Raw genomic sequence first — 15,433 nt, 5'->3', positions numbered from 1 at the left:
TTTCTTTCAACATTTATTTGTACATTTATGCAAATGTAGTAAAGTATGCGCAGTTCTCTAAACTAAACTATCCCTAATTGTTTTCACTTTCATCTTTCCACATCGTTATGATCCATCATGGCTGACTGCTGCCCTCCAATGGTAGTTCATAGGTCAGAAAGAACACTGTCATTACTCTCACTACTTAAGACAAAACGAAAACAAACCCTCTTAAATAAAGCTTAATTTATTCATATATTTGTTTAGAAATACAGTAATACTTTTTCACAAACCACATATGTGCATAATCCATAGATGACGCACCACATTGGAATGTCATAACAGTTTTAGAGTTGTTGATAATGATTTATAAAGACATTAATGGCAGCTGTTATACCAGCCATAGCACAAAATAAGCTCTAAGCCGCTGGGGACATTCTTCCCAGGTCGAATCAAAACCTTACGAAGCAAGGTTTCCTGCATAGTATGACTGTTATATCAACAAATATCAATTAACAAACGAAAGGAGGCAGCAGTTTAGGCAAGTTAATGTCAAATATTTGTGATACGTGAGTTTGGAATGTGAACAGACTGCTTTTTTGTCAATGATAAATTCTTGCTAATTACTCACAACACGATTCATTTTTTTGCATTTCACAATTATCCGTTTTGTAAACAGGATGTTCAACAGGCAGAAGGAAAAATGGCCATGGACATGTTTAGGAATTGCTTACTGTTATTTAAAGGAATATTCCAGATTCAATACAAGTTCAGTCGACAGTGTTTTAACGCTGATTACCACAAAATGTATTTCAACCTGTCCCTCCCTTTCTTAAAAAAAAAAAAAAAAAAAAAAATCGAGGTTACAGTGAGGCACTTACAATGGAGCCAATCTGTAAAGGTTAAAATACTCACGGTTACAAAATTATAGCCAAAAGACAAAGTAAACAATATGTGTGTTAGCATGATTTTAGTGTGATAAAAATGCTTACTAAACCTTTTCTGCTTAAAGATAAATCCAATTTTACAACTTTGTTGCCATGATGACATAACACCATAAACACTCTTAAAAGACTATAAAAATGAAGATTTAAGCAACTTTACAGCTCATTAATACACAAGTTTTGACAGAAGAATTCATGTAACTGCTTTTATAAAATTATAAGCTTCACATTTCTGATTTTAAACCCTCCAAAAATTGGCCCCATTCACATCCATTGTAAGTGCCTCACTGTGTTGTACTGTAATGTAGGTGCATTCACCGGCTCTGCTGAATACGATGTACAATGAAATTTTACCAAAGATTCTGTTATGTTTGGCTGAGAGATATGCAACCCAGTGTTATTTCAGTGAAAATGTATAAATTATAGAGAGTTTTGTTTTGTTAAAAGACATATTTTAACATGTTTAGGCTCTGTATGTCCAACATGGACGATTGCACAACAAAACTGCATCATGAAAAGTGCTTATATACGAGTAACTACATACAGTATTATCCATATGATTGTTACTTTTGGCACATTACCCAGTGAGATTTATATGGTGTTTCTGTTTACCAGTTGAAACATAATCAATATTACATTATGGCACAAAAGCAGCTGGTTAAAACAACTTTCAAACTAGTGTTCATTTCTTTACAGTCTTGTTTCCATAATACTTTTAATACAAATTAAAAACAAGCAAGCAACCCTGTCACCAAAAAACGGAAGTCAGTGATATGCAGTCAGAGCAATATCCCTTTGTAAGAGTAGAGAGCAAGTCCTGATCCAGTTTAAGGGATGTGCATTAGTGTCATCTCCTCTAAGAGACTAAACTAAAGCCAGAATAACCAAACACTGGCACTGCATTACATGATCATGTTGAACCTGTGAATGAAACCGTCAATGCAAATAAATCAGTGTCTTTGCTCAGAGTCAGTAGTAAAGCCAGCAGGGAGGCCCTCTGTTGGCACAATCTTCATCTGCACAAAGACTGCCACTCAATTTTTTTCCACGCCAGTCAGTCAGCAGAGGGAACAGTTAATTTATTATGTCCTTTTACGCTCTGTCCAGCCAGATTTAGTCCAACTAAGTCACTTTATATGAGGGCTCATTTAACCCTCATTGTATTTGAGGACAATGTGGCCTGTTCTGTTAAAAAAACAGAGCTAAATGGCACTTTCTGGAGACTGGGAGAGGTCCGGGCTCAGTGTGTGTGAGTGAAGCAGTCAGGCTTTAAGATGGGCTTCAAGCAGCTTCATTAGGATCCAGAGGGCAGTAAGCAGGATAGAAAGGTCATACAGAGCTCCACCAGCATCTGGATTCGGATTTAAATCTCTGTCTGTCTGTCACAGCTGATCCCTCGACAGGCGTGGAGAGACCTGCTGCCCAGGACTTTTAGTCATAATGTTTTGTCAATGACCGACACCCCTGAAATAAACAGGTAACTATTTAGTTTATGTGGTTACAGTTGATTTCAATGTCATTTGTGACTATAACTGGACTGAATAATCATGTGAAACTGACCTGCGTAGCTGCGGCCATTGCTCATGTTGGTTGGTATGAGACTCCATTTATCAATTGCAGGGTCATAGTACTCTACAGAGGACAGGTTGCATGACCCATCATCTCCTCCGATGACATACAGTAACCCGTTTATGGCACACACTCCTGGTGACAAACACAATTCTGTTATCTGAAAATCAGTCATTGAATCAATGCTTAACAGGCTTTTCCTGCTCTATTGTAATAAACAATGATTTTAAAGGTCTTGAAACATGTCCAATTGTCATTTTTGGCAGCCAGGAACCCCTGGGAACTTGTTTTTTTGCTTTTAAGGAGATATACTCCACACTTTTGCATTTAGTTTTTCCTTATAGTCTACTTGTAATGTTAGTCAAGGTTTCTTGCACCAAAAACAGGCATTATTTCGTTTTACATGACCATTTTCCACCCTCTCTTTGACCATTACAATTTAACGAGCGGTTTTTGCTTTTGAAGTTTTTAGGACATCTGCATGTCAATGACCTGTCATGATTGGCTAAACTTTTTGCATGTGACACCCCCACCAAGCTGAATAATGTATTAATATGTTAATGTGGGTGGTCATTTGCAGCTAATTTTCTAGAAATGGTCTTATATAAACAGTTGAATAAATTGTTCCTATAAACTGACTGTCTTCAAGTGAGAAAACTCACCTGCATTCCTACGACACATGTTCATGTCACACACTGGTCTCCAGGTGTTAGTGGTGGCGTCATAGACCTCCACACTCTTCCTCACCAGAGGACCGTCATGCCCACCTGCAGCATAGAGCTGTCCATTGAGCACTCCAACACCTGTATAGCGTATACACACACAAGCAAGCATGACAAAATCAAATCACAGCCAGTGAATAGATGGGAGCTATAAACTGTATGCTTCAATAGAATAAGCAAGCTGGTGTGTCAAAATGGATTTTTAAAACCATACTGAAGGAGATTTAACATAGGGGATCAAACCTGCTCCACTGCGTCTGGTGCTCATGTCCGCCACATAGCACCATTTATTACTGGCTGGGTTATACTCTTCTACAGTACTCAAACACTGGCGAGATGCTCCATCATAACCTCCAACAGCATAGAGCTTCCCTGTACAGCACAGAACAAGAACACACACACAAAATGCAATATCACCACACAAACAAGTGCAAACAATTACAGCTACACATTTTTTATGTATCTAAATTACACACAAAGTCAAAAAACAAGAGCAGCAGAGGTAAAATATAAAGTCTCATAATAAATGACCAGCTTTATCCAAATACACTATTGCAAAATCATTCCAATTAAAACTATATTGAGCCACACATAATTGTATTAACATGTTTGAACTGGTATCTTAATAAGGTGAGCACACTGCACAACACATGAATTCTGAATGCTTACCATCAACAACGCCCACCCCAACACTGCTGCGCCTGGTGTTCATGGGAGCCACAAACATCCACTCATTAGTCTTGGGATTATACACCTCCACTGATGACAAGCCTACAGAGTTTAGCATACACGTTTATCTACTTATATTTGTGCTAAAACCAGGCAGAGTGATCATAAAGACAGCATGAAATCAAAATTGAACCAATTTATTTTCTTAAGAAATGTCTCCTGCCTTATTTATTATGACTGATCAGTGAATGTTATTATAAAGAAACATTTTTTTCATAATATTTCAATAAATGCAATAACTTTTTCTGCTTTTTTTCACTTTTCATGACCTAATCGAATCCTTATAGATAAAATCAAGTCCAACTCCGCATTATTTCTCAATGAATATTCTGTTTCATTCAAACATAAGTGACATTATGGAAATTAAATGCATTGCGAATTAGTGCTGGGTAAAAATATAAATTTTCCGATTAAGTAAATAATTTGCATACGTGACTAAAATGTCTGTAATTATCCACTGGCTTCAGTCAATTTCAGATTTCAGTCGCCAATGATTGAATAGAATAGTGGTGAAGAAGTTCAGCACCGAGATCCTTCACTGCGCATTGAGAGTAAAAGATGCGTTTAGAGATGCACTGATGTATCGGTTGTCGATATTTATCGTCAAATTATTGACCAAATTATAACCATCTACATATCGGTTATTAGCATGACAACACTGATGTGAAAAAAAGGATGGTTGACTTATAATTAATTAGAAACACACTTAGATAAACTCTGAAGAACATGTAATATTTAATTCTTATTCTTTCTTGTTCTCACATTAATGTGGAAAAAATGCCATAAACAGATGGGACAGTTGTTAAAACATGATGAGGAAAACCATCCAAAACACTCTGAAACCAGCAGACATTGACTTCATGATAGTTTGGCCTATCAAGTGCTCAACAGCTCCAATCCATGTTCAATTGCAAATTTATTATTGTTAGAACAGTGAAAAAGATTTTGTACCTCTTTGTACATTTTTAAAGCATAATTCCAAAGTAAAACAGGGATCTGATCAGGCCCGGTTCTACGTGGGTGCTTGAGGGTGCTAAGGACCCTCAAACGAACCTTAGAGCACCCTAAATTGCAGGCCAGGGCAAATTTATCATGAACGTTTTTTATTAGATCTTTCATTTATCTGGCTTTGGGACCTATCCTGCATCCACAAGCTTTTAATATGCTCAGGGTTGCCAGATAATAGATGCAACTCCCCAATAAGACATTTATACTTGCACAAATTGGAAATATTTCACCTAATGTCATAATTTATGCAATCTGGCAAACATGCATAAGAGTGTACGCACTTTCTCCTCTTCGCAAAAAAAAAAAAAAAAAACGTAGTGTTCAATAGTGCAATATTATGCTCAAAGAAAAGTGTGATGCAGCAACTCAGTGTCCATTCGTGAGGCTGTGTGTGCTATTCAGTGCCAAGTCTGAGAGCAAACCTTTTCAGTGATGAACTTCAATAAAATCCCAATAGATCTTCGGATCATTCGCACATGGAGGGGACACGCAAGTAAAACCAAGCGAGAGAGGAAAATTTTTGTTCTTTGTGTTATTTGTGAAATGCTGAAGTCCCTCACACCTGTATGTGAATGTTACTCTGGCAGTAATCTGGCATTTATCAGTGTCATGCAGCCTGTTTTATTCAGTTGTGTGCTGAATGGGATGCCAAACAAACCATTGAGGAGACTCACATCATGACCCATGAGCATGTAAACAGGTTGATAATGTTTTCAGAATAAAACTACTTTATCGACTTTGCGGCAAACATTAAAATAGGCTTTTAGAATCTATAATTTCCTAATTATTTTATTTTACTATTAAACCAGACTCCTGATGTAGAGTGTTAAATTGAATACTAAATTACCACTGCAATGAAGTATGGTAAAATTATTCAGTTTTACTAACACATGATAGAAAATTAGCAGAACTATACACTTCCGAATATTGAGCAACATTCATTGAGTGCATGAGTGCACTACTACTTCTGGGCTTAAAAGATACAATTATGCAGAACTTTTTATCTTCTCTCTTCCATGTTCTACTTAATGGCTGATGTAGCCCCTGAACCAAAATACCTGCACACACCTGCTCAATTGAATATATAAGACTAATAATGTAAATTGGCAAGCAGATTTCCTTGAATCCCAGCAAACACACAAAAATCACTGCATTTTGTGAACACATAAAATGCTGCATCAAAACGTGTATGATTTTGCAAATTAGTATGTCCTAATTTGCAGGCGCAGCATTTTGCTGTCATTTTCAGTGATAGATCATATGAAAAAAACAAAAACAAAGCATTAAAAAAACAAAAACTAGGGGGCCTGGGTAGCTCAGCAAGTACTGACGCTGACTACCATCCCTGGAATTGCGAGTTCGAATCCAGGGCGTGGTGAGTGACTCCAGCCAGGTCTCCTAAGCAACCAAATTGGCCCGGTTGCCAGGGTGGGTAGAGTCACATGGGGTAACCTCCTCGTGGTCGCTATAACGTATGGTTCTTGCTCTCGGTGGGGCGCGTGGCGAGTTGTGTGGACACCGCGGAGAATAGCATGAAGCCTCCACATGTGCTATGTCTCCGCGGTAACACGCTCAACAAGCCACGTGATAAGATGCACAAATTGATGTCTCAGACACGGAGGCAACTGAGATTTGTCCTCCACCACCCAGATTGAGGCGAATCACTACGCCACCACGAGGACTTAGAGCGCATTGGGAATTGGGCATTCCAAATTGGGGAGAAAAGGGGAGAAAAAAACCAAACATTGTTTTAGTAGCATTTAAACATGATTTAATCTATTAAAAATGTGTAATTACGATACATCTCCACTTTATACAGAGCATCCCCACTATTTTCAGAAGCACCCTTAGTGATTTTGATCTGGAACCAGGCCTGAATCTGATGACAAAATAAGGTAAGTTGCAAAATATCAGTATTGATATTGGCCAATGATTTTTTGTTAAAATCGGTTTTGGAAAAAATTTTCATATTTACTTGTTCCATGTAATGTCTAAAGATGAGATCCACGCAATCCATTTGTCACTGAATAATGTCTCTTTTAATATCCTTTCTGTTTTTTATGTAACAGCGTTAGCATTACATTTACAGTCAGTTGTTGACCAAAAACAACAAAAATACAAACATTTAAATCTAATCACACAGCACTGACACCATCGTTAATGTTATTGATAATATGTGCGCAACCATAACACTTCTGACAGATGCTTACTGAACTGCTACTATTCTTTAAGATACAGTACCGGTTTAGCACATGTTCTACAAATTAATGTAAATACTTGTAAATAGTACTAATTATGCATTTTAACAATAAATATATATGCAATATAATTTTAGCAATTTCAAGACATCATATTTTTTGATGGAATTCATGGATTTGAATGTAAAAATTTGACCAAAATTATGAAAAACTAATAATTAAATAAAATTAGCTGAGAACAGCATTAGCTGAGAGAGAATTTCTTTCATTTGTAAGCAAAATGGACATTATAATTGAAATATACCAAAATTAATTGAAATCGAATCAAAATGAAATCAGAATTGAAATAATCGAGAGTTTGTGAAACGGAATCAAATTGGGAAATCCGTTTCAATACCCAGCCCTATTGCAAATGCTGTTTCAATAACAGCTTGTCTTCTTTCCAGCAATATTGGGAACAACTGGACATATGAAGACATGATGAAATTAAAAGTGAATTTTAGATGGAGATTGAGTATTGAGGACATTTTTGCATGGAGATGAGGATCTGAACAGAGAGTAAAGGTATACCTGTACTTCCATCAAATCCACCAACAGCATACAGCAGGTCCTCCAGTACGGCTGCACCCAAAGTGCTGCGACGCTCTTGCATGCTGGGGACAGAGCTCCACTGATCCTTCAGCCCATCATACACATCTACTGTCCGCACACGCAGAGAGCCATTAAACCCCCCCACTGCATACACCTTGCCAGCCATATACACCACACCTAAATCACACACACAGAGGGTAAGCCCAAAAGAAGAACACCTGAACAGAAGGCAGTGCAAAACATGAGGAATGCAAAAGAGGACAACCTGCTCGACAGCGTCTGGAGGGTAAGTCGGCCACCTGGTACCAGCGGTCCTCCTGGAAGTCATAACACTCCACACTGCGGATAGCTTTAGGAGCCTGACCCCCCACTACCATCATCACCTGCAGGATTGAGAACAAATATCAATCCATCCATTGTACTAACATTAAAAGAAAGTCAATAAAGAAACAGTGTGTTATACCTTCGGCAGACTGACTGGTGTGCGTGGTCGGGTTCTGTCTGTCTTTATAAGATGCCGCTGGTCTGCAGGTAAAAGGTGGTACTTCATTGCCTCAATTAGAAAGTCCTTACATGTGTTGTTGTTTTTTATTAAGGGTTCCTCCTCTACGATCTGTCCAAATACACATTTAAATAGTAAAAACACTGCTCAAAGCAACAACACAAATGCCTTCTTCTAATTTTGGTGCAGTAACAAATGAAGAACCTGCTAAGACACTAGATAAATAAATGAACAACGAGCAGTCATACCTGAACAAGGTAATCTCTGGATAGTAGAGGCAGTCGAACATGTTCCATTAGCTTAGGCATGTGCTCCAAACGGGCCTCTTTGTCATGCTTTATCCATGCAATCATGGCCTCAAAAACCTGTGGGTGTAATAGACAAGAACAAAATATACTATCAGTTTCCCTCTGTACTGTATAGTATCAGTACAGCCAACAGCCACAGCAGGCCAGGCCGCCCCATCTTCCTGTGACTTCACTGCGCAGATGACACAGAGCCATCTTACAGATGACAGCTGCCATCAAGAGGGGGAGTGAGCACAGACCTGAGACACAAGTTACTGGTAAGCAGAGAGCAGCTAATGGAGTGTGACTGACAGATGGCTTGTTTCCTTCAGCGACACACCAGCACATAGATGTAAAAACTAGCCATCAGTCTGCTGTCTACAAACTGAGCTAAGCACAGGCTCTCAGTGATGTGATGGATGGGGCAGAAATTGAGAAGCACACAATATGCAGATGGTTAGAGACAACAACAAATGGGTGAACATCAGGAGTGCCAAACAGGACTGTGTGAGGAGGTGTTCAAAAAGGACACATTCTTGAATTTAACTGCCTTGAGACAGGTTTTTAAAAGTCGAACTGTTTTTAACCAAACATCTTAAAAAAGCTGCGTTCATGGTGCAAGATACAGGAAAAAGCGAGACATGTGCCAGAAGGATGCCTTCAACCGTAGTGACATATTTACATTGACAAACATTTCAAAAATAGCGCAGAATAATGCAAGAATGCATCCAGATTGAGCAGCCCCTAAGGCTGGTGTAATGTGTTACCTTCTCTTCAGTGGACACAGTCAGTTTATCACTGGAGATCAGACTGCACACCTGCTGCAGGGACAGGGCCATGAACTCCTCACCCAGCATGACATCTGTGAAGTGCTGCTCTGCTCAAAATATACATAGACAGAAAAGATCTCAACTTATGTTTGGATTTCACATTATATTGTTACCCCAGCTCTAATTCAGTGTTGTTTAAACTGAGTTTAACATCAACCAAAGAAAAAAACAGAACTCACCTGCATAGGTATGGGCTTGGCTGAGCAGTCCTGTGCAGGCGTGAAGGTCAGCAAATGCTCGGATGCCCAGGCAGTTGGTGGGATGGAGTTGGGCCTGCAGGAAGTCACAGCAAACCTGCCGAACATCCATCAACTGCAGCAGGCTGGCAGCTGGAAGCAGCACCTGGACACAGCAAGAATTCCACAAAGAGATGGAAGACACATCACACACTTTACATAATGGTAAACACACAAACAGCCAATGGAATGGATTTATGATGACAAACACAGTATTCACCTTATGTGCCAGAGAAACTAACGTGCAACCATCTTGAAAATTTTGAAACTTCTGTTCTACCAGTCGATATATAGATATCTATGGTGTTGATGTCAAAGTGTAATTAGTTAGCGAAGTGGATTTACAGGTAATAGAGTTGTGAAAAGCTATCATGGGTATTTTAAAGTGTTCAGGTCATAACAACTGGAAGCAGAGCGGGGAGATTTTAAAACAAGAGTGCTTCATTCATAAATACACAAGATCCTACCTTCACACTGTGGACGTACTGATATTCATCTATTGTGTTATAGTTTAGGTGAGCAGATATTTTGAGTGTTAAACTGGGACCGGGGAAGGGTGCAACCATATTGATACACACACACACATATGCATGTCAAAGTGTATTTTATTTTATATTCCATTTACAATAACTGTAATCACATTTAAGTCTCTATAAATGTAGGGTGACAAATTAATTTTAAAAAAGTACAATTGTATTTTTCTTTAATGTTATTGTTATATTAACTTGCATGTGAAATAATACGAGCTGTCATTGTTGCAAATTTCATATCAACTATACATTTTAACACAAATTATTAACAAGTTGAAACCTAAAAATTAAGCAGAATTACATGTATAACAATTACACTCTTGTATCATGAAAAAGTGCCGTGTGTCATAGCTGTCTGAATGTGATCTGCCAGGTCCAATTTACCTCCGTGGGTGTCGGAAAAAACTAACATTTAGAGTGACAGAAAAAACACCTCACTAGCATTTTCACATAATAAAGGGGTGCTGTAGACTCACACCATCAACTCTTGGGGAAAAATATTTTCTGTGCTCCCAAACATAATCCATTTTGATTGAGTCTTCTCAGTACACTTCAATACAAACAGAAGTTAGATGACAAAATTTGGAAAAGCGGAGCGTGGAAAAGGGGCGGGCTGAATAAGGTGAATAGATTATATAATGAAGTGTTGTTTTTGCAGTTCAAACAACAGAACTCACGTTTTACGTGTATGTACAGTATATGATAGAACATTTCAAATTCATACCATGCATATTTTAGGCAATTCCACGGAAACGTCAACCACATCATGGAACACAACCCCCTTTTAAATTCTGTATTGCACTCGCCGAACACTTTATTAGGAACACTATGGTCCTAGTAAAGTGCCCGATATGGTCTTCTGCTGTTGTAGCTCATCCGCCTCAAGGTTCGATGTGTGCATTCTGAGATGTTATTCTGCTCACTACAATTGTACAGAGTGGTTATCTGAGTTACAGTAGTCTTTCTGTCAGCTCGAACCAGTCTGGCCATTCTTCATTGACTTCTCTCATCAACAAGGCATTTACGTCTGCAGAACTGCCACTCACTGGATGTTTTTTTGCTTTTGGCACCATTCTGAGTAAACACTAGAGACTGTTGTGCGGAAAAATCCCAGAAGATCAGCAGTTACAGAAATACTCAAACCAGCCCATCTGGCACCAACCATCATGCCACGGTCGAAATCACCGAGATCAAATGTATTCCCTATTCTGATGGTTGATGTGAACATTAACTGAAGCTCCTGACCTGAATATGCCTGATTTTATGCATTGCACTGCTGCCACACAATTGGCTGATTAGATAATCGCATGAATAAGTATGTGTACAGGTGTTCCTAATAAAGTGCTCAGTGAGTGTATAGTAGTATAATGGATAATGGATTATGAGGTCCAGACCGCTAGAGTGCAACGCTTGCTCACACAGTGCTGACTGGTGTACTGAATTCAGACTATATTTTTAAACGCAGCCTTTTAAGTAATCACAAATATGTAGAGTGAATCATTGTGTAGCTCGACATTCTTGAAAGCCCCAAAGACCAACTAAGCCACAAACAGTCACAGCCCCCACTGGAGCATCTGTCCATCCTGCCCAGATGAAAACTAGGCCATAGCTTGCCTTCACTACCAGGCCTTCTACCAACCTCATGCTGCATCCAGCTCTCTGCAGCAAATGGCATGAAGCCTCTCAGATTATCTGCTCTCTTTGCATTTAAACAAAAGCATCTACACAAGCACTAGGACAATAGAGCTGCAATATAAAGGGCAAAGTGCATCGATCCTGCACATCACGGAAGACTTCCTCTCCCTCTCTGCTCATTTCCTCCACTAATAATGAGAGGAAATACCCTGCCTCGCAATTTTCAAAACAGAGCTGAACTCCAGAGGAAAGAGGCAAGGCTGTGGCAGTACAGAAATGTGCCTTGACTTACCTGAACATTTTCCTCAGACACTTCAATCTCTGCGGTGTAAATATAATCCACCAGCTTCATGAGCATCTGTCCATCAACATCCCTGATCTCGATGTGGTGAGCTTTGCTTTCACTCATGTCACCTGGACAAGCAAAACAGAATTAAAAGACTCTAATGAGAGTTCCTGAGCATTACACAAATGGATAAATCAAGCAAGTTTTGCATGAGATCTAAAGGTTGAATTGTTGCAGATGAGACTAAAATAAGCCAGAACGAACTACCATCTCCATAAACACCTTATATCACTCAACAATACTACTATTGCTCCATCACAAAGCAAGCAAATGGATGTGATTCTTTTCAATGCATTTAAAAACAGCAGAGTGTAGCATGGGACATGCAGCTCCCTTCAATATAGGAAAAGCATCATATAAAAAGGAGTACCTGTGAACATTGCGCAGAAGTACGGACTGCAGGAGGCAAGAACTACTCTGTGTGCTGGTACCTCCACTTCTCCTGCCACCAGCAGAACATCACAAAGCATCCTTCGGCTTTTGTTACAAAGAATATGAGAAAAACTTAATATCTAGACAAGAAATATCCTGTGGACATCTCTATCTATTGAGCATACAGCCTACATTAAAGGTGCACTAAGTAATTCTTTACGCATGTCATCTTGGACTTACACTGACACCTAGTGGTGTGGATGCAGAATTGTTCAAATGCAACAGTTTTCAGTTACTGATGCCTTTTTAGAAATGTCATGTTCACAGTCAGCCCTGATTAGTTTAATCCATTAGTGAAAGTGTCCAGTAATGGGGCGTTTACCAAGATTAAGCAAGTTGTATTTAGCTAGTCATGTGATTCTAACATGGCAGCCCCTGTGAGAGGACCCTCTCATGTAGAATAAAACAGCTTTTAAAAGGTTACTGATATGACTGGAGTCTTCATCTCATGTGAGTGGACATGATTTGATATATACGTTTCTAAATTACAATTCATTTCTTATAGAGTACAACTTTTTTTAATGAGGAAATATTTACTGAGTGCACCTTTAACACTGGGAGGTGCCTAATTAAATAATTAACTATAATAATTTAACTGGCCTTTGAAAATCCCACATTGGTTGACGTCTAATCTAAGGGGAAACGTGTCCCCTTCTATGTCTATGGGGGTTATGATGACCCTGGCGAACATTAAAAACAAGATATTGGATCAGTTTACTCACCTTCTCAAGTCATTCATAAGCCGAAAGGCTTTCCTCATATGTGTGTGACTTAAGGTGTGCAAGCCTGGATCTTTGGCATCGTCCTGCGAATCCAAACTAGGCAGAGGACAAGGGACTCGACACCTGGTGAATGAATCAAAATAGACAACGAATCTTTGCACGCAACGTGTTGAATCATTAGACAACAACGAATTCCTCAGTATTAACACAAATAACTTTTATAGTTCTGCGTAATTTTGATTATACTGTCTAATATAACCCAGTGCCAAGTTACTGCACGAGATGCTTAGCGCGAGGTTGTTTTGAATATCTCGAGGGAGCTGTCGGCCTGCTAGTCCGTCGATATTTTACTCGTTTTGAATTTATTTACTCGAACTGTTAGAACTAACACAACATAAAGTGTGACACACACACAAAAATCTACGTTCAATTCGCAAACACCGACAGAAATTAGTTGAACATACACAAGAGACAGCTTAGCAATGTAGCGGCTAGAAATACACTAGCTCGCGCTCTCCGGCACATTTTACGATTCAAATATCAGCTTTAATGACTTAAAGTCAAATCGTCGCTTTTCTCTTTAGCTAAAACATCTGTTGCAAGTTAAATTCATATCGCTTTTTCGTCATAACACACACTTACCCGTTACAGTCCATGGCTTGAGAAGTCTCGCGCTAGGCACTTTGCTAAAGTTAGCTTGCTACATCATTTTTCGTGCAATTTTTGCATTCCTCATTCCGTTTATGGTACTTAAAAGCTTCGAGTCAAATACTTAATGTTTACATCAGCCTATTTCGTGGTCAGAGCTGTCTTTCAGGAGAGGGTGGTCGTTGTTGTTTATATAACTGGTTAGCAGCTCATCTATCGCTGGGTTCGCTTGACTTTCCACCCGGGAACGTCGTAACGGTCCTTCATCATCAGCGCGTTGCCTGGCAACAACGATACATCTCTCCAGAATCACCAAGGTCATTCTGCATGGCAGAACCACACCACTGTACTAACAGATGCTACTGTGGCCCTTATCATACGAACGGTTAATCATTCACATCTCTATGCTTTTAATTTCTAAGTTAAAACTAAACTAACTAATACATACATATATATTAATCACCAACCTGTAAGACACCAGTTATTGATTAAAAAAAAAAATATTAAGACATCTTTTGAGTAATGTTTTTAATGGAAGATTTGAAAACTCAAAAACAGTTTTATTCTTGTGCACTTGTGAAATGATTCCATTCACTTTGCAACATTCCACACTCGTTTCAACTCCAGTCCATGGATCCATATCCAGGCATCCTATTTTGGCGACAACTCTGTAAAATAAGAGAGCAAGCTCTGCTCAGTTCTGAGATCAGATTTAAAGGTGCAAAAAAATAAAAATAAATAATAAAACTCTTGTGCCATACATAAAAGCAGAATTAATTTATTTTGTCATCTGCTACCCCCTGGAGGCCCCCCCGAACACTACACATTTTGGGTATCTTCCCAATCAGACACACCTGATTCAACTCATCAGCTCATTAGTGGAGTCTCCAAGACCTGAACTGGGAGATATGCAAAATGTGTAGTGTTGGGGAGGCCCCCCAAGAAAGGGTTAGTTAACACGAAAATGAAAATTCTCTCATCATTTACCCACCCTCATGCCATCCCAGATGTGTATGACTTTCTTCTGCTGAAAACAAACAAAGCTGTTTAGAAGAATATCTCAGCTCTGTAGGTCCATACAATGAAAGTGAATGGTGATCAGGCCTTTGAAGCTCCATAAAGCAGATAAAGTCAACATAAAAATAATTCTTACAACTCCAGTGTTTTAATCTGTCTTCTGAAGTGATCCAGTTGATTCTGGGTTGAGAACATGCCAAAATGTAACTCCTGTTTCACTGTACATCTTGACATCAGTCTCCTTGGTGATCAAGATTGCATGCTGGATTACACTTCATAAAGCGCCACCTAGCGCTCTGCGTGTAATTGAGCTTGAAATCTTGATCGTGCCTAGAGACTGCAATGGCAAGATATGTAGTGAAAACCACTGGAGATGTATGGGTTACTTTTATGCCGACTTTATCTCCTTTTTGGAGCTTCAAAAAACCTGATAACCATTCACTTGCATTGTACTGATCTACAGAGCGGAGATATTCTTCAAAGAAATCTTTGTGTTCAGCAGAAGATA

At 39.0% G+C, this 15,433-nt stretch overlaps 1 protein-coding gene across 1 annotated transcript; it reads right to left on the bottom strand.

The window, feature by feature from the left end:
* Nucleotides 1-210: 210 nt before the first annotated feature.
* Nucleotides 211-14,291, bottom strand: LOC127412707 (kelch-like protein 3). Its single transcript, XM_051649294.1, has 15 exons — nucleotides 13,903-14,291; nucleotides 13,261-13,383; nucleotides 12,477-12,583; nucleotides 12,053-12,174; nucleotides 9,539-9,701; nucleotides 9,297-9,406; nucleotides 8,491-8,607; nucleotides 8,204-8,353; nucleotides 8,006-8,123; nucleotides 7,720-7,917; nucleotides 3,884-3,985; nucleotides 3,458-3,586; nucleotides 3,155-3,295; nucleotides 2,484-2,627; nucleotides 211-2,387 (listed from the first exon to the last, which is right to left on the bottom strand). Exons 1-15 carry the CDS (start codon nucleotides 13,914-13,916, stop codon nucleotides 2,359-2,361), a joined length of 1,767 nt encoding a protein of 588 aa, XP_051505254.1. The 5' UTR covers nucleotides 13,917-14,291; the 3' UTR covers nucleotides 211-2,358.
* Nucleotides 14,292-15,433: the final 1,142 nt, after the last annotated feature.

The sequence above is a fragment of the Myxocyprinus asiaticus genome, chromosome 22 (genome assembly GCF_019703515.2).
Source record: "Myxocyprinus asiaticus isolate MX2 ecotype Aquarium Trade chromosome 22, UBuf_Myxa_2, whole genome shotgun sequence".
In the NCBI taxonomy this organism is placed as follows: Eukaryota; Metazoa; Chordata; class Actinopteri; order Cypriniformes; family Catostomidae; genus Myxocyprinus; species Myxocyprinus asiaticus.
The sequence above is the reverse complement of the archived record's forward strand: the minus strand, read 5'-3'. Positions and strand labels throughout refer to the sequence as shown.

What these genes read in the sequence shown, in the direction of transcription:
- LOC127412707 (XM_051649294.1), bottom strand. An exon ending in CTTCTGCGCAATGTTCACAG is followed by an intron (nt 12,175 to 12,476) that starts GTACTCCTTTTT and finishes TTGCTTGTCCAG; the next exon opens with GTGACATGAGTGAAAGCAAA. An exon ending in CACCAGTCAGTCTGCCGAAG is followed by an intron (nt 8,124 to 8,203) that starts GTATAACACACT and finishes TCAATCCTGCAG; the next exon opens with GTGATGATGGTAGTGGGGGG.